At 39.1% G+C, this 22,411-nt stretch overlaps 1 protein-coding gene across 1 annotated transcript in view; it reads left to right on the top strand.

Annotated features, from left to right (window-relative positions):
• Positions 1 to 2,308: 2,308 nt before the first annotated feature.
• The window catches only part of TET1 (tet methylcytosine dioxygenase 1), a gene marked incomplete at both ends in the record, with an annotated part of 31,662 nt that continues 11,559 nt past the window's right edge, over positions 2,309 to 22,411 (top strand). Inside the window, 5 exons of the mRNA XM_009700784.1 lie at positions 2,309 to 4,841; positions 6,091 to 6,181; positions 6,825 to 6,918; positions 19,556 to 19,764; positions 20,764 to 20,914. Coding sequence (XP_009699086.1) covers positions 2,309 to 4,841; positions 6,091 to 6,181; positions 6,825 to 6,918; positions 19,556 to 19,764; positions 20,764 to 20,914 — 3,078 coding nt within the window. The remainder of the gene's footprint in view (positions 4,842 to 6,090; positions 6,182 to 6,824; positions 6,919 to 19,555; positions 19,765 to 20,763; positions 20,915 to 22,411) is intronic.

Below are 22,411 nucleotides of genomic sequence, written 5' to 3' on the forward strand. Positions count from 1 at the left end.
TGTCCGTTTTTAAAAATGGGGGTTATGTTTCCCCTTTTCCAGTCAGCAAGAACTTCACTGGACTGCCACAACTTCTCAAATAGGATGGATAGTGGCTTAGCCACTTCATCTGCTGGCTCCCTCAGGACCCACAGATGCATCTCGTGAGGTCCTGTGGACTTGTGCACCTTCAGGTTCCTTAGACAGTCTCGAACCTGATGATCTCCTGCAGTGGGCAGTTCATTCTCCCAGTCCCTGCCTTTGCCTTCAGCGACTTGGGTGGTGTGGCTGAAGCACTTGCTGGTGAAGACTGAGGCAAAAAAAGTTGTTGAGTACAAATGCTGGGGAATTATTTTAATCTATTTGCTTCTATTTCCTCAGCCTCCTAATTGTCTAATTAAATAATTTTTAATAACTATTTTACATGGTTGGGACAAAACCCAGCAATTTCATGTCCTAGTTCTTTCTGACATTAAATTAAGGTAACTGAAATTCATCTTCTGCTCATCTATATAATTGTGGGCTTTTACTTTTCACATGGTGGACCCTTAAAATATTTTCTGGTACGGTTGCAGAGGCCTGTGTAGTCTATTTACCCCTGCTAACAATAGAGATACTTAACTGCTTTTGTGGATCCCTTAGAAATTGCTCAGTGATTCTCTGGGTCTGTGGATCGTTGATTGAAAATCGCCAGGATCCAGAGGAGTTGAGGCTCACGGACCATTAGTCAGCACCTGTGTAATGAAAAAAGCATTACATAAGGTGTCTGTCTTAATGTAATTTCCATAGGTTTGAGTTAGCTGCATAGGTGCTGGACATGTTTTTACATAGCATTTCCATGAGACTTTGTGATGCCTCTCATAATATCTAGGGCATGCTATGGATTCCTGGTTTTGTGTTTTATCAATCGGGAATCAGTTGTGAGGTGAACACTGGGCTCCAGATGGAGCTGGGTCCGTATGCCTCGTTTTGCCTGGGGGTTTCTGGCAATTCCATCTCGATGGTTATGATTAATCATAAATCTATTTTGCATTTGTTCTTCTGAGGTATTTTCTCAGAGACGTCCATGCACTTTAGTTGGTATGACCACAAAACCATGTCTGTTTTAACTGAATGTTTTATATTAAACTGGGCACTATTTTCTGGGAACTGCTAAGATGTACTGTGCCAATGTATGGTTAATTAACCAGTTGTATTGCTTATATCTGATTTGAAAAGCAGTACTGGCTTTCTTCTTAAGTAGGGCTTAAGACTACAGATTATTTAAATAACTCTTAGATGTTACAATAACATTAAGTACCAGCACTGTCTATTGTGACTTAAAATCATTTTTTAAAAGAAAATTTAATATAAATAGAAATAAAATCTGATTAACGTTATAAAAATCGGATTTCTGCCTTTATTGCTGTTTCTGCCTGAGTTCCTGCCTTAATTTCTTTTCTTTTTTTTTTTTAATAACTTAAATTGCATAACTCCTTACTTTATATCCATAAAATACTATCTTAAGGCCCATATACATTTTCTTTCCAGGACACAGTATTCTGACTCTATCTAGATTTTGACATTGCTTCAGCTACATGAATTGTATAATATCAGTGAATATGAAGAATGTATTTAACCGGATATTAGAATGTAGAGTTTACTAAAATACTGTTAAGGATAGCTTACATGAGAGACTATTCAGAAACCTGGAAGTTACCATGTAAATAGGGAAGCTAAACACAACATTTAGAGGATAACTTTCAGGTTAGCTAATGTTAATTGGCTCACATTTCAGCTTAGGTTTTGTCACCTTTTTTTTTTCAGGACTTGAATCTAATCCTGAAAACCAGCCATTCTTGCTAGAATGCCCAACCAAGTGTTGTATCAGTTTATTGGTCTAGCCAAATTGGTATAATTATACCAAATTACTACTAAATTTTCTGTGATACAAGCCTTCAGAACTGTGGTTCTGCTTTGAACTCAAGGGAGACTTTCATCTGCTTATGCAAATTCATTAAGAATTGAATCCTTAGATCTGATTCTAAATGCTAATGTCCTTTATCTGTTCGTTCATTTCTTTAGTCTCCCACCACCACCATATGCAGAGGCTTTCTTCCTCTGCCCCCTCAACAGTGGGGAAACATAGCTATAAATATGGATAGGGTCTTTAGGCTTCAGGGGTTTTTATGACTTCCTGGATTTTTTTTTTCCAATGTCTCTGCCTGTGCTTAATTAGGATATTCCTCATATCTGTCAAAGAAGGCTTTAATTGCTGTAAATCTTATGCTTCTTATTTTTGATCTTTTTGAACAGCTGTTACAACAAACTTTTTATTATTATTTTATAGGCAAATTTAGAAAACAAACCAGTAAATGGCCGCAGACCAGAACTCATGGAATGCAGTATATGTGGTCATGGTGAAAAATACAGGGTGAAAACAAACCAAACAGTACCCATTGAAAATGTGCAGTCCAAGGAGAAAGAAAGAATGACAGGCTTAGAAGCAGAGAAGTGGGCACATAACGAGAAGCCATCTTTTGGTGTCCATGTCAACGGAGATATCCATGGAACTGTGATAGGCAATGAACACTTGAAAAATGCTGAAGACCGTGAAAGAGCAGTCTCTCCCAGTCAGTTAGCTGAGCCAAAAAAATCATTTGCGCAGACCATCAAAAATGGCATAAAACCCCTACATTATTCACCACCGGAAGCAGTTGCTTCGCTAAAAGTTTCTGTAGAGGAAAGGACAGATTTGACAAGCAACTCCCATATGCAATGGATGAAGGGTACCAATCTGCATAACATAGTAAACACTCTGACGACTGGCATTGGCTGTGTTCACCCAGAAAACCAAGGAAATCTTTTAATGAAAGAGGAAAACTGCACTTGCAGCATCTTTGAGGGTTCTGATAAGTCACTTTTGCAGACAGGTTCCATTTCGGATCTGCAAGAAAGCTTGCGTTGTCCTCCACTGCCTGAAGAGGAAGTGCATGTAGGGAAGGATGGCTTTAAAGTACCTAATGCAGAGACACAGCATGAGGATTCTTTACTCCAGCCGACTTTCTTGTCCCTGATTAAAAACAGAAATTTAACTGTAGAGCAGGTTGTAGCTATTGAAGCTTTAACACAGTTATCTGAAGCCCCTTTAGAAACAACTTCACCAGCTAAAACTGAAGGTACTGAATGTACAGAAGAAACAACTTCCAACTTGCTCCATAGTTATAAAAGGGATATCTCATCCTCCTTCACATCTTCTGCATTGAAAGAAATCAAAGACACTTACTTACAGAATGAGCAACAGCTCTTGGCTCACTGCGCTCACTCGCAGAAGCAGCTCCCTAATAAGGCAGTGTTATACAATGGCCAAAGTTCAATTTCTGAACTGCGTGATAAACCTGTCAGTCTGGCTGGTGAGATGTATAAATTACAGTTATCCTCAAGAGATACCAAAACTTTATCTGACTTAACATCTAATGCAAAATCATTTTCAGGATATGCTACCAAGAAAAATTATACTCATGATCCAGTCACCCTCGCACGGTACTGTAATGCCTCGCGTAATGCCCAGCAAGCAAGTAACAACTTGCAAACTCTTGGCCAGTTAGAGCAAAAGCCAACCTGTAATGATTTGAACTTGGAAGCTAGTTCTTTGATAAAAGAAGGAGGAATTCACAGCCAGGATGAAGAGGATGTAGCTACACAACTAACTCAACTTGCAGCGCTAATTGAATCAAACCAGACAAATCCAGAGCAGAAGAATGACATAAAGGCATCACTACTTAATCTAATATCACACGAAAGGCAGCCAAAATATAACCAAGATGTGTTGCAGAAAAAAGAATCTGTATTTTTTAGGCATAATTACAGTTCCTTACTGTTAAAGCAAAAACAAACAACAAATAAAAAAGGAAATGCTGTACCATGGAAACCAAGACACAAAAAGAAGCCTCAAGAAGCACGCTATCAACAAAATAATCAAAACCAGCTAGAACTGTTGTCATGCCAGCGTAGCGAGTTACAGGACATTTGGATATCATCAAAACTGCACAAGCTTGGTCAAACCATGCCACAGGACTCCAGAATAGCTCCATCTGAAAAAAAATCTCCAAGAACCAAAGTACAGAGAGCACTGAATCAAAATACTTCAGTATCACAAGAAAAACCTAGGTTATTTCTCCCGCAAACGCAGATAAAATTCCATAGATGTTTACCTGAGGTACCGCAAGAGAAAAAAAAAGACAAGTTGTTTGGCTGTGAAGCGGTGAATGAACAAATCAAAACTGCAGGCTCCGGTGACCCCCTAGGCGTTGATCCACTGAAAAATGAAGTTGCTGCACATAACCAACATAGCGACCTGTCCTCCCGTAATCCTCTGGCTGTTTCACAGTTGAAAACAGCATCCTTATTGAACAGACCAAGTGAAAACCTGCAGATGTTTACAGAAAAATGTAATTCTCAGGTACAGCAAACAGCGAATGTCAGTCAGACGCATCCTTTGCCTCAAACTTTTAATCAGTCTAACCTGAGAGCTAATGAAATGCATAGTGAAGACAAAACCTATACTCAGCAGGGTGCTGTTGAACAACAAATAGATCCAAAGTCACAGGTGCTGCCTGTTCCCTGTGGTGGGGCCCAGGTACCGGGATCTGTTGAAGCTCTCAGGAATATGGAGTGTGCGGGCGAAGTGACCGTTCTGACGTCAACCAGTTTGGGTACTGACCACCCACAGAGCACAGGTGACTCAGGGTGTTCTCCAGCAAAAAATACACTCAGCAGTTTCCTTGAATCACCTATGAAGTTTCTTGATACCCCTACAAAAAATTTAATAGATACACCTACAAAAAAAGGTCAATCCGAATTGCCAACTTGTGACTGTGTTGGTAAGTCTTTTTCCTAACTTTTGCCTGTACCTTTCAGATGGAGGTGCGTTGCTTCCTTTAACGTGAGGAAGCGTACTTGACGCTAACATAGCTGTTGCAAAAGGATCGGTGTTTCGCCATTAGGAAATGGGAGGAAATTATTTTTCCCCTTTCTGTAACTTTTGCCCAGTGTTCTTTGGGCATGCGAAGCACAGCAGAATTGGTATTGCAACTGGCAGGTTTAAAATCTTTACTTAAATTTACTTAAATTTAAACCCAGGAGGAAAAGGAGTTTTTTCTATTTGTTGTTTTGTCATTGCTGACTTGTGCTCTATGTGAATTTATCTGCAATGTATCAGATTCTGATTTTTATGGTCTAGAACTAGTTTTTGCCTGAGATGGACTGGGCAAAAATTTCCCAGTATATTGTCATTGTTGCCTAAATGCTGTTAGATTAGCAGCAGGGCATAGTTGGGGGTGGTCTTGTTGCTGTCACTGTTAGTCCTGATGCCTGATGTCAGTTTGCCCTGAAGAGTTCGTGTCAAAGGCTACGAGATGCCGCTCATCCCAGAGAGGAGAGGTAAGGTCGACTTCAGGTGAGGCCACATATGTAATAATTTACGTTGGAGGATGGGATGTCAGACCAAACTCAGAATTGACGATTTTGCAAATACGGCTTGATTGATGGTGTTAAACATGCTGTGTTTTCAGACGATCAAAGCGCACAGATGGAAAAACAAGTCAGAGACTTAACAACAAATTGTACGCAGGCAGATTGCTTCATCTTTACTTTAATGTTCTGAATCAACAGAGTGCTAGTTGAGAGGCCTGGATTATATGTTTTCTGTTCTGTAGTACATGACTATCGGTTAATTATTTTTTTCCCTCAATTCTCCTTTGTCTAAAATGAATTAATAATGTTTTTCTACCAACAAAGACATTGGGAAGCTTACTTAGTCAACACATGCCAGCTTCTGCAATGAAAATTTGTAAAGAATGCAAAATATTACTGTAATTCAGATTACTTTATAACATAAAGAAAAATATTAGCAGATTAATAGGAGGAAACAAATATAAAATAATTTGATGCCTCTGAGGAGAAAAATGTATCAATCTATTCATTACATTTCAGGGACAAATTTTACGTATTGTAATTTAACTTGGAAGATGTTTCTGTAAGCCATCTCTAAGCCATTTCTATAAACCATACTTTTAATGGTGTAAATAAATTTTGTATGTGCCAACTTAAGTTTTCTCAACCTGCTTACAGAGCAAATTATAGAGAAAGATGAAGGCCCATATTACACACACCTTGGGACAGGACCAAGTGTTGCTGCTGTGAGAGAAATAATGGAGAACAGGTGAGGAAAATTCAGCATTTAATGTTTCACAGTATTTTTGACTGTCTAAACAGGAAAGAAGAGGAGCTTTGAGAAACCAGGTGCTATGTTTAGCTTTGTTTTTCTAAACTTTTTGCAGTACTCATTTGTAAAGTGTTTTCCTGGTCAGATGCACGTGAAGTGAGCACTAGCATTTCAGTTCCAAACTGCTGTGTCTTTTCTGAACTTTTGCAACTTTAGGGTTGAATTTCAAGCGCAGTGAATGGCACTCTTGGGTGCCATTGAAGTCAATGGGAACAGCAGAGATCAGCAGCTGGCAGAATTAGGTTTTCTAGCGTCCTACATGCGGAGAAGCTGTGGCAAACTGACCGAAAGGTCACATTAGTGACTAAGTGCACTAGAACGTACCTACAGATAACATTTTCTTCCCCAAATAATGTTTCGTTAGGGGCAGAAGTTTGTTATCAGAAGAGACGTGTCAAAAATCACTCTTGCAAATAGGATTTTAAATTTAAAAGTATTTTTTGACATTATAAGTATTTTGGTTTTCTTCTGTTCTCAGTGAAGTAAAAATAAATCTGTTATTCTTGTTTTATTGAAAATGTTTCCTGTTTTAAAATAATCTACAGCAGTTTGTTTTACTCATGAACTTTTTTTAATGCAGGTATGGAGCAAAAGGAAGCGCTGTAAGAATAGAGGTAGTGGTTTACACAGGAAAGGAAGGAAAAAGCTCTCAGGGGTGTCCGATTGCCAAGTGGGTAAGTTTTTATGTTACAGCAGTAAAATTATTTTGTGTGGCTTTTAAATATCGAATGATGTGTAGTCCTTGATCTTAAATATAATCTGATCTTTAATGAAGATCTAGTTCTTCGTTTAATTGATCTGCAAGTCTGTGTGAATGATGAAGCTAAGGAAATAAATTTTTTCTTTCTTTTTTTTAATTTAAGATGTGGTGCTATACATTTATGCTGTGGTTTGAATGAGTGTGAAAGAGAGGCACTTAACAGAGCTAGCAGAGATGACGAAATCAAGGGTAAGAAGACCCTGACGGTGTCCAAAAGCTGGAGTGTCTAGTGAAATATGTTATTGGAAAGTGTAAAAGAAAAGAAAGGATGGTTGTTTGGGAGAGTTGGAAAACTCTCCAGTAACATTTTGTAAAACCCTTCTCAGTTGTATGAACACCTGAAGAAAAGAGAGTGTGATGGATGAGGAAGTTCGATCTCATGTGCCGTGGAATTCATTGCTATTTTTGAGGAACTGAACTCAGTATTTGGAAAGGTAAATGTGATGGTGATAGTTTTCACCAAAGCCTTGTCTCACATTGCTTCATAGGAGCCAGGAAATGAGGTAAACAGACACAAGCTCCAGGAGAGAGCTTGGAAAGAATTGATTGTCCTTAATCTTTCCTGAAACCACCGAGGGAGGTAAAAAGTAGACTGGAAATCTTGTAAACTGAGTTTTGGAAAATAATAAAAGAACTTGGTTGTTAAAAGAAAAAAATTTGCTGTATTTAGGAATTTCAGACTTGATTGAAAAATGATGAAGATAACTCTACAGTTGGTAGACTAGTGTTTGTAACTACATGACAGAAATAAGGTTATTGTATGTGAATGGTATTGCATGCTGAACACTTACTGCTTATGTTCGGAACAGCCAAAATGTGTTTTTCATACTCAGTACATAAACTGTTTTTCAGAAAGAAACCTTATATATGCGTGTTGCTCCAGATAATATTTACTAACAAATCAGCATCCAAGAAAAAAAATGGTAAAATTAATGTCATAAACAACTGACCACCAAAAAATGGAATTACTTTTCTCAGTGTTTCAAATAAATAAAATGCTCAGTTTTAACAAAGGACAGGAGTTAAAAATCTTACCTTATAAATAGTTGTGAGCAGCTGGAAGGAAGAAGGCATTTAAAACTAACTCTTAACCTTGATTTTTCTGTTGCCAGTATCAACATACAGTCTTTTATGTAAAACAGAAATGATAGGTTGTATTGTATATCTGCATGGCTGTAGATGTCCAACATGTGTGTTGACAGTATGACAGTCAGAAAGCACTCGGATGCATACAGAAAAGGCTGTTTTAAGGTACGGGGACCCTCTCTCCAGTTAGCTAGATTTTCACATTTCTATATGTAAAGTGTTTGTGAGAGTGAGCTTGAATGTTCATTTAACTTAAGTTCCAATCTTGTTTTATGCAGCAGTGACTTTTTTGTGTGCAAGTTCAGACCTAAAGAGGATGAATGCTTTTCCAAGTCTGCTCTTACTGTGTCACTGTTCATTACAAGAGAGGGAAGGAAATCACTGAAGTCTCTTCTGTAGAACTGTTTCATCCTGTATAAAATCCATATTTTGGGGTTGGTATTCTTAATGTGTTGCATTAACTTTTCGCTGGCAATGCTGATTTTAATCCTTATAATGGAGCATATTTGGGTTTTGGCTATGACCAAAGAAACATAATTGTGAAACTTGTTTGAAAGCATATGGAGAAGGTTTGCTGTGCTCTCCGATAATTGCGGTCATAAGGTTCTGTCAGCTGTACAGAGACTTTCACTTACTCATTTACAGTGTACTTTGAGGACAGACTCATTTCTGCTTTGCAGATGGACAAGCTATTGCCCTTAGGGCTCCTGAGAGACTTGCTGGTGAGAGCACCACGACAGAGCTCTGCTGAAGCAAATATGATAAGAAGAAATTGAATGTATCTGATCATCTTGAACTATTTTTCCCAATTAATTTTCCCTGTTTCCAGTAGATCATTTTGTCTTATTGGCTCATTAGAAACATTTAAGATTAAAGGAGGCTTCTAAAATACCTGTGTCCATACATTCTTCTGTTAGTGACTGCATTTCATAATACCGATTCCTTCCTAAACTGTTTTTGCTTAAGTGGCTCCAAGCATGTGCCTTGTGTGTTAAACGTTTACCGAGACAGACTTCTTTCCCCAAAAGGAGCAGACTTTTTCTTCCTTAGATTTCAGGTTACCATAAACTTGCATAATCTTTTCTCTTTCAGTCTTCTCTTGAGAAGAAATAAACATCTGTCTCTTCTGTAATTTTTTTTAATGTATTATATTTTAGGGTGATACTTAGTCCCTCTGTATGTGGACAACAATGCTTCTATTAGTTGAACCTTAATATTATCAGTAAATACTACTTAGGGTTTGAAACCTTGTGATAGTTGTATGTGTAAGCATTAGACTGACACCCACATGAGCTAAACTGTGTGCAATGAAGATGAGCTTGCTATTGTTTTCACTACACGCAGCGGCAAGGAGACTGCTTGACCTCTGATTTTTTTGCATCAAATTGTATCATCTCATTCTTATGTCACAATAGAATTCATAAAGTTTTACCAGAGACTTCAAATGTGTGGATATCTGTGTAGGTGATAACTGTGTGATTAGAAAATAACTTCCTCGTCTGTGACATAAGGCAGGGTAAATGTACTCTTCTTTCTTTTCTGTTTGGATTTATTTTGCTTTTTGGCTTTGTCCAAGTTCATCATACTTATTCATAATAACTTAAAGAAAAAAAACACCTTTGAAGTACTGAAATTACTGGCCTGTCATTCTTAGTAGCCCACTCATATAATAGAAAGTTTCATCTTACTGTGCATCCCCTATAACCAGCCAGTGATAAATGACTTGACTCATATCGGTCCCATTGTTTCATCAGTGCTTTAGCTGATAATGGATGCGTTGTGGATTTGGTTGAGTGTTTTTACTGCTCTTAGTATGTCTGATGGTAAGTTACAATTATCTCAATTCATGTCAAACAGTTTACGAATTTGTTAGTTGTTCATGAATAAATCACTGTAGGCATCATCCCGCTGCACTGAAGTCAAAGATGCATGTCGCTGGCCTCAGAAGGATCAGCGACGGGTCTTAACATTTTCTGAGTTAAACCCGTTTCCTGTGGGTTCCTTCTCCTGGTTTCAGTGGACGTTGGCTTGGATCAGCTAAGCTATCATTTCTATCTGTTGTCTTTATTCAGAGCTGTAATGCAATTTTTAAGGCTCCAGCTCTGAATAAAGACACGAGATAAGAAACGATAAAAACGGCCAGGTCAGGGCGGAGGTTCTTCTTGCTGATATCCTGTCTCCAGTGCTGACCGATAGCAGAAAGGTGTAACAGCAGGGCAGTTACCTCCCAGAAGACTCACTTCGTTTCCAGTAATTCATAGCTCTGTGGTTCCCTGAGCTGGAGGCCGTGTCTGTGTGCTCACTTGTCTTTCATAAATGTTGTCATCTTTATTTCCCCTTTTCCTTCCTGTTCTCTTAAGCTAGGAGTTAAAATGCTGGCATAATGTTTTCAGCCTTGTGCTCTATTCCCAGTAATTCCTAACAGTTGTTTTTGCTTTTTCTCTGTTGCAGAGCAGTGATTTGGCGTTTTCATAGCGCTTTCTACCATTATGCCAGATTCTCATTCCTGCATGGTAATGGCCAACTTGAAGTCCTTCTCTTTCTAAAAATAGAATTGTTTTCACCGTGTGCATTAAGTATGCACATCTACAATGAATTTTATCTGCCATTTTAGTGCCCACTCAGCAGTATGAACTCCTCCTTCATTTGTTTGCAGATTGTGCTTGTCTTCACTACTCTGAATTGCTTAGTGTCATCAACAAATATTGTCATCCTTTTATTTACCCTTCTGTAACTTCAGAAAAAAAATCCTTGGCTGTCCCCTGTGAAGAAGGTTTCCAAGTTAGGAATCTTCCCAAACTCCTTGTTTGTGAACATAGCAGAAGTGGGTTTTGCATCTTAAGCCTTATTGTCTTTAGGTGCCTTTTTTTTTTTTTTAAAAAAAAACAGTTGGGTGATCTGTTGACCCTGCAGATTCTGTTAGCCTGCTGGTGGCCCTAATTTGTTTGAAAACACAGTATTATGGGGCTTTTATGACTTTTGCAAGTAGTTTCCCAAACTCTTTCACTTCTACACTTTCTGCCTTTTTTGGGTTTCATATTTATAACTTGACAGATCTTGATTATCTTTTCTGTAGTGTTGGTTGTATGTTAGTAGGATATATAAATAATAAAAAAATAGGGGTGGATTTAAAAATGGATAAAAAACCCCAAATACAAATACTTCTAAAATGTAGCTAAATTTAAAACTACAGTCCTGTACAGACATGAATCTAACATTAGCCACTGAAATTAATCAGGTTACTTTTTAAAAGTAATGCTTAGATACTTCACTGTTATAACCAAGATTTTATAGATCTTTGAACTGATAGGAATTTGTAGCTAAATGCCAGAAACTACAATTTGTTGAGTGCTGAATGAGCCTTAATAACAATAGATTCTTCTGCAGATGCAGAGAAGGATTTTTTTTTTCAGTTTGCTAGTTTAGCTTGAGTTGAGAAAGTGACTAAAACTGGGAATTGAAAAAGCAAGAAAACTGAGAAGTTACTCCAGCTTCCAGGCTCTCTATGTATAAGTTATTGTTAGTATTAGAAGAGATGTGTAATTTATGAAAGAAAATGAACTAACAAATGAGCAAGGTACTTTGCAGTAGATGATCATTACTAATCAACCGAGCTGTCAGAGGCCCACTCTATCAGGAAGTCAGGCACCTGTAAGCAGACTCTCTGGTGCTTGTTCTCTGTATCCCACTTGGCAGTGAAATGGTCAGGCAGTCTGGTGCGGCACTGCTAGCTAGGGGATAGCAAAGCTGTCGTGCTATTTGGAACATGATAGAGTGGGGAATTTTTGAAATATATTTGAAAAGGACTTTAAAGTAAATTCTCCTGGACTGACTGTCCCCTGGCTACAGGTTTAAGCAGAATGTGCAGCTTCATTCTGCTTTAAAGAGCTTACTATACTTCAAGCATTTATTTCATTCATTAAACCATCTTTAAGATGAAATGATGTTCTCCATAGGAGGAGTCCGCAAGGAAATTAATTTTAGCACCTGAAGAAGGTAGGTGGTGGGAGAGGTTGTTCACCTTTTTGGACAACATTGTACTGAGAGCATCACTTTCTTGCCATAACATTGTAATACCATTAAGTTAGTGTGTGTTGCAGGTACTACAGCTGTGCAGGCACTGTTTTCACTGTTTGCTAGGAGGCATAGCTGCTACACACAGAATTAGAGGAGTTTATTTTGGACGAAAATGTTTGTAACATTATGCAACGTAAAGTTGTTCTTTGTTAAGTGCTGCAATGCTTTGAGATTCAGAATTATTGGAAACTTTTACATGGTTTCTGAAGTAAATAAAAGTGTTTTAATATTGTTTAATATGAAGAACTACTCAAATATTTTAAAAAAGTAAATGTGAAACAAAAAAGCTATGTTAAGGTAAACAAAGCTAAGTATTATAAAAGAGCAAGCATTTAAGTTGCTATTATTACTACTTTAATTAAAAAAAAAGGGATATCTGAACAAACTGAGAGAGTAGATTCTTATTGTCATCTCTATCATACAAAGTGCAGTTTACCAATGCCTGCAATATAACAGAAAGGGAAGTTTGAGGCAGTAAGGAGGGTAAGAGGGCACTGGGAGTTGAGACTTTAATTTTGTCCTCATTTCCGCAGTATTGATTGCATGGTTATAGAAGAATCACTTAACCTATAGATTCTGCAATCTGCTCATTTGTAAACAGTACAGTAGTGCTTCCTGTAGCAACTTGAAAAAAAGGTGTTTGCAGATAATTGCAGATATCACACTTCAGTGATGTTCCTGTAAAAATCGTGAAGTAACTTCATAGTATTGTGATTGACGGTAACTGTTCTCTGCTAACTCTTTTGATGTAATCTGCTAGTACTCGAGAAGAGAGCATTTAGGAAAGTAGACCTTATTTCCATTTTAATATCTCTTAGACATGCTCGGAATAAAAGGTTATAACATTTTCCAGTAAGAAAAGAGTTTAATGTGGTTTAATGTGTGTGCAGGGGTGAATGAGGAAAAAGGAGGGCAGGCTCACTTCTGTGGCAACCAAGAACATTTCTCCTGGCTGTTACAGAGCATCACCTGCTAGAACAGCAGCAGGTTTTAACAGCACCGTGCTCTCATTTTGCACTGGTGTAGATGATTATGAAATTGTAGCTTAGCAGAGAATCTTGTCCTGTGCAGAGAGGACTCTCTATGCGGACTTTGCGTGCGCAGAGGCAAAACCTGCAGGTTAGAAAACTTGGAGCCAAACTGTTCTAAATGGGTCGCCTATTTCAGGAAATTACAGTGAACAGTTAAGCTGTGTTCTCACTTTAGAATCAACCACTGATATTCTGCAAAGATGACAGCTGGTTTACTGAAGAAATTGAGAATGGGCTGGAGGCTGTATTGGACTGGAACCACACGGAGATGAAATAAACCTAAAAAGGACCTTTTTGTGTAGTTCCTTTTTTTTTCATCCAGGGATTTACAGCAGTGTATTTAACTCGCAATCAAAATTTTGCATTATTTGCTAGCGCTATCTGGTTTACATCATGTTCACTTTAACACAACTATTCTGGTGATCCTGAATTGGAAAGCAGTTTCTCATCCATGTGGTAATTCAGCATCTGGTATGCTGAGCTTCTGCAGTCTGACTCGTAGCTACTTACATAAGTCATGTACGTGCTAATTTAGATAGACTGGCTTATGTTTAAGGACATCAAGTAATTTTTATTCACAGCGTAGTTAGAGCTCCTGCCAAGGGTTGAGACAGTTGCTTCAACAATCTAAAAGAAATAATTCAAGTAGAACTCAAGCATTTGGACAGCTGAAGCAGGTTTTATTGGTAGCGTAACTTTACTGCTGCTGTTGAGTACATTCAGAAATTATTTGAAAAAGCAGGAGACACTGAGGCGACAAACTGCTGATGATACAAAGTTGTTCAGGATAATGAAGAGGAGGGACAGGTACCATGAAGAGCAGGAAGGACTTGTGATCCAGAACGAATGGCTACTAAAATGATAGATAAAACTCTCTTGATAAACATGAAGTTACACAAAAAGCAGAGTGTTGTACTTTCTTATATACAGTGAGGGACGCTAGGTTGAGTGTTACTGCTTGGGATAACAGTTCATTAGATATCAGCTTCAGTGTTCAGTAGCAATGAAAACAGAAAAAGAAACTGGTGAGAATTACTGGGGAGGAATAAAGAAAACATGAAACGTAATTCAGTCTCTGTGAGAAAGCATGCTGGACCCCAGTCTTGAATACTGTCCAGTTCTGGTCCCCCAACTCAAGAAAGCACGGCAGAACCGGGAAAGACAGGTGGAGCTACAGACTCATCAGCCTGGCAGAGAGGGAAGGGGAGAAAGCAGGGCTCTCTAAGGTCTTTGGTGACATGGCAAGCTGAACAGCAGTCTGGTGTTCACAGTCTCATCCTGTATCAAAACAAGAGGGCACTAGCAGGGGGTGAGCTCAATGCGAAGAAAAGGTAATGTTTTTTCTTTCACGTAGTCTGGAATTAAGCTTTGCCCAGGAATGTGGTGGATGGTAAAATGCTGCATCGATTTAGAAGTGAGTGGAGAAATGCAGAGAAGGCAAATCCTTAAAAAGCTGGGAGAGAGCACGTCCCCCGAGCTGCCGGCAGGCGGCTGGAAGGTGCCTGGTGCTTGTTGTGAAGCATTTGTGCATCCGAGTGCCTTTCTTACTCCTCATCCCTAGGCGACTGCTGTTCGTCACTGTCAGGATCAGGATAAGGCTGGACAGTCTGCTCCTCTGTCCTCGTCCTGTTCTTGTATTCTTTAACTCTTAGCATCCCTTTCTGTCTCTTCGCTATCCTTGCACGTGAGGGAGTGAAAAACTAACTTTTCCTCTTGTTTATCCCATAACTTCTTAAATTGATGGAGCAAATTCTGCTGTGTATGGCAGCTCTTCAATATATATATACACTTTAGCTTTTGGCTCATGCTTTCTGTTAAGAAAATTGGGTGAACCTTCTACCTTTGTGACTTGCAGAAACAGAGGTTTAGCTGTGGTATGTTGCCATGGTAGCTGTTGATTGTATTTCTGTCCTAGCTGGCTGGCTGTGCCTCACCTTTGAGGGCTTGCTCATATTCTCAGATTCTGCCATTTGAGAATATCTGGGCTAGTTAATAAAGTAAATGACTTGAATTGCTGCCTTCCTGTAGATGTGCAGATAAACAAGGACAGGCGGATAGCCCTAGTAACACAGAACAGGCATGGTACAGAAAGTGGTGGCTGTGGGTGCCCAACTACAGCACGGGAGGGAGGTATAAAACTTGGTTTTGAAAATGATCGAAATAAATGAGTGTCCTGCCCGAATCGGCAACCTACAAGGATGATGCTTGTGGTATTGTGTGTCCAAATAAGTGTGTGTGCAAGAAAGCTATTTGGAAGGAGGTGCGTCCCATTTCAGTTCTTCCTTTTGTCCTAGACATGGTTATGTTGGCAAAGAGGCGAGGGAGCAGGTAGCGTGTAACTTCGTGCCCAGTTACTGCGAGTGCAGAACTGGGCTGATAGGTATCAGTCAAGCATCGGGGTGGGGGGGGCTGTCAGTTTGTTAGGTCTGTTGCTTTCCAGAAATGCTGCGCTGCAGCTGAAACGGATTAGTCATTGTTAATGTGGGAATCTTTTGATGGATACTTAGTATTGATGACAGCTAACTCTTGCTAAAACGAGTTCAGGGATAATCTGGGCCTACATACCTGCAAAAAGATGACCATATGACATTTAAGTGTTACGTGATACTTTACAAACTTATTACAAGTCTGGTTTTTTGATTATGTTATTTTTCTATAAGTTGCTAAGAAGTCATGGTTAGTTTGTATGGAAAAGTAATTGCAGGGGAAAAGTTTTTATTTTTGCATTTTAAAAATGTAGCTTTAAAGTTCCACCACTTAACAAATATTTACTTTCTCATTCCTTTTAAATGCATTAGAGACCAAAATTAAACAAACTGAAGCATTAAAATATTTACTTCATCACTGTTGTTAGCTACATCGCAGAAATCATGAGTTGCACCAACAACTTTTGAACACAAGACTTGCCAGCTGATTTGTGCATTGTTCACAGTCTGAGGAAACACTCAGGAACTTGCTCTACGTGCTGCATATTTAACTCAGTATTTGGCATCTCACTGTTTCATAGGTAAACAATAAGTACATGGGGAATTACATTTGTAAAATTTGAATAGTAAATAAATACATCTTTTAAATTATGGCATGAAGAATTGATTAACAAATTGCATTGTTATGTTCTCTCGTGACTGTGACAGTATACTAATTCCATTTGCCTTACTGAGGAGGATGGTCTCTCAAATGCATGCTGAAAAGAAAAGAATAAAGTGAAGTGTAGGCTGAGATTTTATATATGCCACTCTCCTGATGACATCATTAGGATGGTATTGCTGTTGTATGACTTTATGGAAACATCATACTTGTTAAATGGGGGGGCAGTTGGTTAAAACACTGTATGGTTTGGGGATGTTTAAGGGTGAAAAGATCTTGGAGCCATCCCCAGTAATTTCAAACTGCAGAAACTGGAATAGAAATAAAGAAATAAACTGGAGACAGCTAAAGAGTAATTCAGGAAATGACTGGTCAACTAAAGCCTTACTAGGTCCATTACTTAGAAGAACAGTAAGAAATCTGACCTGTCAGCACATCAGGCAAAATCTCGGAAAGTGGTACAGAGCTTGCAGTCATATTTTGGATTGTACCAATTATTCAGACAAGCACAAGTTTAGTAACAAAAGCAAATGCAGATTTACTTTAGCTTAATATAGACATAATACAATATACATATAATTTACCGTAGAGTTCAAAAATTTATTTGATGTCATTAGGCACTGGAAAATCAATAACAAATTGGAAATTAATGGAGTTGCATCAGTGTCACCAAGTCAAACTGCCATAACTGCAGCAGCCCTTTCGCCCACTAGAAAAGCTGTTAAATCATGAAGAATGACAGGATGTTTCTGTTGGCTGGATTCATGCCATAGTTTTCAACTGTCCTGCTCAAGTGTGCTTTTCTGTATATTGACTGTGGTATTGCTGAGGATTTATTATTCTTACAGAAGAGAGGCTGTGTTTATTACTGCTTTGAGAATGTCAGCCACTGCATGGGAAGGGGCATCATCAGGTTATCCGGGGAAAGCAACGTGGCTCCAGCTCTGTTTGCTCTGTTGCTGGCTGCGGGCCCGGAGGAACCACAATTGTTTCGCTGCAAGTTGTGCTCTTCTAAGACCATAACAGTCGGTGAGAAAAGTGCCTCATCCATGGTAACAAAAGGATGGGAGCACTCCAGCTGTAGTAGTCAGGTGAGCGTACGATGAGCTCCTAAGAGCCACAGAAATCAAATTCAGACAACTACTCGTGTGGCCTGAAAGATGTTGGATTGTAAAATGGTTTGGGGTCCAGTAAGAGCATTGCATTCTCTCCTGCATGCATAATGAAGCAAATTCCAGCTATGTTTAACTCCGGGGAAGTGTGGTGTTAGTTTAAAGGAAACTGTAAATTTCCTTCCCGTCGTTTGTCATTTTTCCTGGACTGTGTATTTCCAGTTCAGAACTACATGAGAACTCAAAAGGGGCAACCTGATGTTGTACTGAGAAACTTAAGAGGTACCAGATTTCTTTATTGAAGCCACAAAGTCGAGAAACCAAATAAAGAGTAACAGCATCACCTTTCATTCTGAGCAACAAAGTTAAATTCCTCTCCTTCTGACTTGAAGGAACTGTGCTGCCTCAGGAATGTAAAACTACACTGACATGAATAATCTGTATTCTATATCAGCCGTAATAGATTTTCTGTAAACCTCACTCAAATGTAAATGAGTTGCATTATTTTTCTTTCTTGATAAAGAATACTGTACTGGTTGGTCAGTCATAACCAAGACTCATGTTGAGGAATGTTACCTCAGATGTATTTGCTTGTTTTCTCATTAAGTTTAAGGCTCATTGTAAGAATGTATGATTAACTTGAGAAGGGTGATACTTTCTCTTTTGACACAACTTAACTTTAAGCTTGCTTCCTCCTGCTAAGCCTGCACAGATTCCCTCTGAAACCATTGATCTGTTGAAAACCTTTTCATTTGCAGATTAATTGCAAGCGTACCTTGGTCCCCACTTTTAATGAGTTCAAATAATTTAGATATTCACAGCTGATGAGGCTAGGGGTCACATATGAATGACAGCTGCACGTCTGGCAACAAAGAAGCTTTGATGTCAGTCCAATAGGGAATCTGCGTGAAAACTCAGATATTTGGAGGTATTCAAAGAGTAAGTGAAACTCCGTTGCCTTCCTGCTTTTATCGTCATGACTAGTAACGTGTCTGTGGGAGCTCTGCTGATGGAGAGAGGGTGTTGGGTGGAAAGCCAGGGTGACCGACTGCTTGCCCTGAGCAAGCGTATTGCTACGGAGCTGGCAGAGAGTGCCTGCAACCTAAGGGCTCGCCAGCTGCACGCAGTAAGGGAGGGAGACTGGCTCGTCCCCATCCTATGTACCCTAGAGCCGAGGAGGAGGATTTAGCCTCTACTGCCTGAGAGAGGTCCAGGCCTAATATGTTTGAAGCTTAACACTGGGGTCTTGACACCTTTGTGGGAGGCCTCATACAGGCTATGCTGGCTAAAACATGTTGGAAGAATAAACAGATGTATTTTCAGAGATGATGTTCTAGTATTACCTAGCTTTAATGCATTTTTTGGTTTTCTTACAATGCAACTCTGTTTCGGGTTGTAACAAAAACCTAAATATGTGGGAGTAGGACTGTCTAGTTCTTTGATTTTTATTTTTTTTATTCTGTGGTATTTTGTACTGTTCCATATTGTGCTAGTCTTTGTGTTTTACGGATAAGGTTGGCAAAGGTTGCTTTGTATATGATACACTTTAGTAAAAACTTCAGCACTCTGCTAAGAACTTTAACATAGGTCATCTAGGGTTATGTTCTGAACAGTCTCATTGCTTCCTTCACTAAGAACACAGTTTATTTTCATTGCTTTCTTCTAATCTTACTTTGCAAAGTGGGAACTATTTTATGTACTGATAGGTAACTGTGGTAACCATCCTAACGCAGGCATACGTGTGCTTTTGTGGTGTGCTTTTATGTACCTGCTTTCTGGGTTTGGCAGTTCTGTTTTCTGGATTATTTTCAAGTTAACTGTTAAATTCTCTCTCAGCAGATCTGTTGTCTCAGGATTATTATTTCCTTCTAGTGATTATTCTCCTCTTAATGTATCTTCTTTATTGTTTGTGTAGAACACCTAAAATATTCCTCCTCCTGTAAAACGTACTGCTATTTCTTCTATAGGTAAAGAGGCAACACAAAATCGTGTTCTACACCAGAGATCAGTGTGTGATGCTGTCCCAGTCCTGCTTGCTGATGGACGCTCTTTGGGCAGCAGTATTTCTTTCTCTTCCAGGCCTTACGTGTCCCAGAGAAGAGCAGCACATTACGTGTTTCCTATACTTATCAAAGAATAAACAAAATGATTCTTCCAGGTGATACGAAGAAGTAGCGATGAGGAAAAGTTGCTGTGCTTGGTACGTCAGCGTGCAGGACACCACTGTCAAACTGCCGTCATCGTGATTCTCATACTGGCCTGGGAAGGGATCCCTCATCTCCTGGCTGATACACTGTACAAAGAACTGACGCAGAGTCTCAGAAAATATGGCTGTCCCACCAGCCGTAGATGTGCGTTAAATGAAGAGTAAGTTACTTTAATAGTAAATGATTGTTGTGTTGCCTGTTGAATGTTCTGCAATAAATAACTTGAGAATTCAATAGTTCGACTAATAAAATAAATATCCAAAAGCTCATTTGAAATTACAAACCACTAGGTGTCATTTCAGTATAAAGCTTCGTTCCTGGCTTTTCCCAGAGACCAGGCCGTAAGCAATAGTTGTCCATGCTGCGCCAGGGGAAGGGGTGGCAATGAGCTTCTCTCCTGGCTTTGCGCACGCTGCCAGAAGACAGTCGGTGTGCCCTTTGCACACACGGCCGTGCTAAAGAGCTGCCAAGAAGGTGATACGTGACTTCTTTTAAATAAACGAGAGATTGAACACTGAAAACTAGGATCTTCCTCTCTATGCCTCTGAGAGGAATTTAGTTTAATTGACTAGATAATATATTGCAACTGAGGCTCTGTAGGAGCGCTGCCTTTGTGCTGATTTTTGTGTAGCCCGCATTTAGCAGACTCTAATAGCTGTACGGTGACCTGAATCTAATGCTTGGGTTCCTAAAGGGTCAGGCCGAGTAGAGTAGTTACACTTTGAAAGTTGGATTGATTTGTAGCTGACGATATTGCTGCACATAACAAAATAATTACTGGATTTAGGGGTAACCTTTAGTAGCAGCAGTATTTTCTTGGATAAGAATTTTATCCAACTGGAGAAGTCAAAATCGAAGTGGCACGGGTATATTTATATAGCTATAACCGAGTGTTACGAATTTATTTCCCAGAAGTGGGGCTTTGGGGAGTTGTGACTGTCTTTATGGGGAAAAAAGTTAGTCCTCTACACATGAATATTTCCCTAACAGAAAATATCTGGTTAAACCACGTATTTTATACATCCCTGTGTTGCTATGCTCTGTATTATAAAAGAAATGGCAAATAGCATTGACCTAAAAAAAAAAAACAAACCCAAAACACCAAACAAAAAGTGCTGCCTTGTCAGCTGACTTGACGTGTCTTTATTTCCTTTCATAGTCGTACTTGTGCGTGTCAAGGACTTGATCCAGAAACTTGTGGAGCGTCATTCTCGTTTGGCTGTTCATGGAGTATGTATTTCAATGGCTGCAAGTTTGCCAGAAGTAAAAACCCCAGGAAATTTAGGCTTCTCACCGATGACCCTAAACAAGTAAGTTTTTTAAAATTTATTTTATTAGGTTTTTTCCCCCCTCTAAATACTTATTTCAGTAATTTTCAGAACTAGAAGTGGAATCTGCGGATATCCACCCTTTCTCTTTCACACACGTGTGTAGCTTATTGCACAGGTGCCCAACTAAATGTATTATAACTGTAGTATTTATAATTTTTCCACTGTATGAAAACTCAGTGCCATCTACTAGGTATTTAAATACTCTAAAATTATCCTTAATGCTTTTCTGTACGCATATTTAGCTCCACTATGTAACTGTATGAAATGTTAAGTCTTATTAAAAATGGAAATAAATTTATTAAATAAAATACAGCTAAAGGTTTTTTTTTGAAGGACCAAGCCTGCACCTCAGAGATTCAGTCCTTTGGCCTTGTCATAGAAAATTTTGTACCATGGACTGCACTGCTCTCACACCGCTGTCTGACCAGCTGACAACCTCGGCTTCTGTCTGCCGCCTAGAATACACTGGTTGTTCTGTGGACAGCGTATTTTTTTAAACACTCCTGAAGAAATGAATACACTAAAATATGATGCACTGAAATGATACTCTAATTGCTGCTTACGAGTGTTAGTGATGACATAAAGCTGAAATAGCACAGAAAATAGTGATGGATTATGTGAAGTAACGAACCTCTAAAAAACCCAATCAAATTAATTTTTTTACATTGGAAATCTTTTCATGAAGAAGGAACAAAGGTGTTGTAAACTGATAACCGCTGCCTGATGAACATATATTCCTCAGGGAAACTCGAAAGCACCTTTTGTTCTGACTACAGACTACCAATGTCTACCGCTCCACTTCCCTGTGGAACTCCTAGATAAAAGCATCACGTCTTTACTAGCGCATCTGGCGTGCTTTAAGAGACGTATACTACAGGGCAGTCAGTTACCTAGTTCTTCGTTCAGGTTATCCTGCTGATAATCTTTCTCGGCTCCTCAACTCCACTGCTGCCAACTACAGAAAAGACGGAGCTGGTGGAAGTGCAGACAGTAGCAGAGGTATTCTTGCGTTCTTTAATGCGTAGTGTACACATGCGTATGTTCCCACAATGTGAAACATCAATTGTTTCTCGGGAGAGATGGATGTCAGTTGATTCTCTGGAGCAAATATTTCTCCCAAGTCCTAATTTTTTTCTGAAAGAGTGGATGAAGCATCTTTTACGCATATGTGTGTGAACACAAACTCCTCGGTCTCCTCGGAGTTGTGCTGTCCCCTCACATTGTGGGTATTCGCAAACTTTATTAGGGCTTAAAGCAGGGGACGCCTGCCTAAGCACAACAGAGCGCACGAGCCCTTCTGTCCCTCTTCTCGCTGAATACACGACTAAGTACAAGCTGAAAACAGCCCTCTTGCTTGTCTCAAGGGGGAATTTGTTTTAGAAATTTCTAGTTTATGGAAAAACTTATTTATTGGGCATTCTTTCCTCTTAGGAATCTTGTTCTTTGTCCTTTTTAGGTTCTCCCCCTGTGTAATGC

This window comes from Cariama cristata, unplaced genomic scaffold (assembly GCF_000690535.1).
Source record: "Cariama cristata isolate BGI_N322 unplaced genomic scaffold, ASM69053v1 scaffold15395, whole genome shotgun sequence".
Lineage (NCBI taxonomy): Eukaryota > Metazoa > Chordata > Aves > Cariamiformes > Cariamidae > Cariama > Cariama cristata.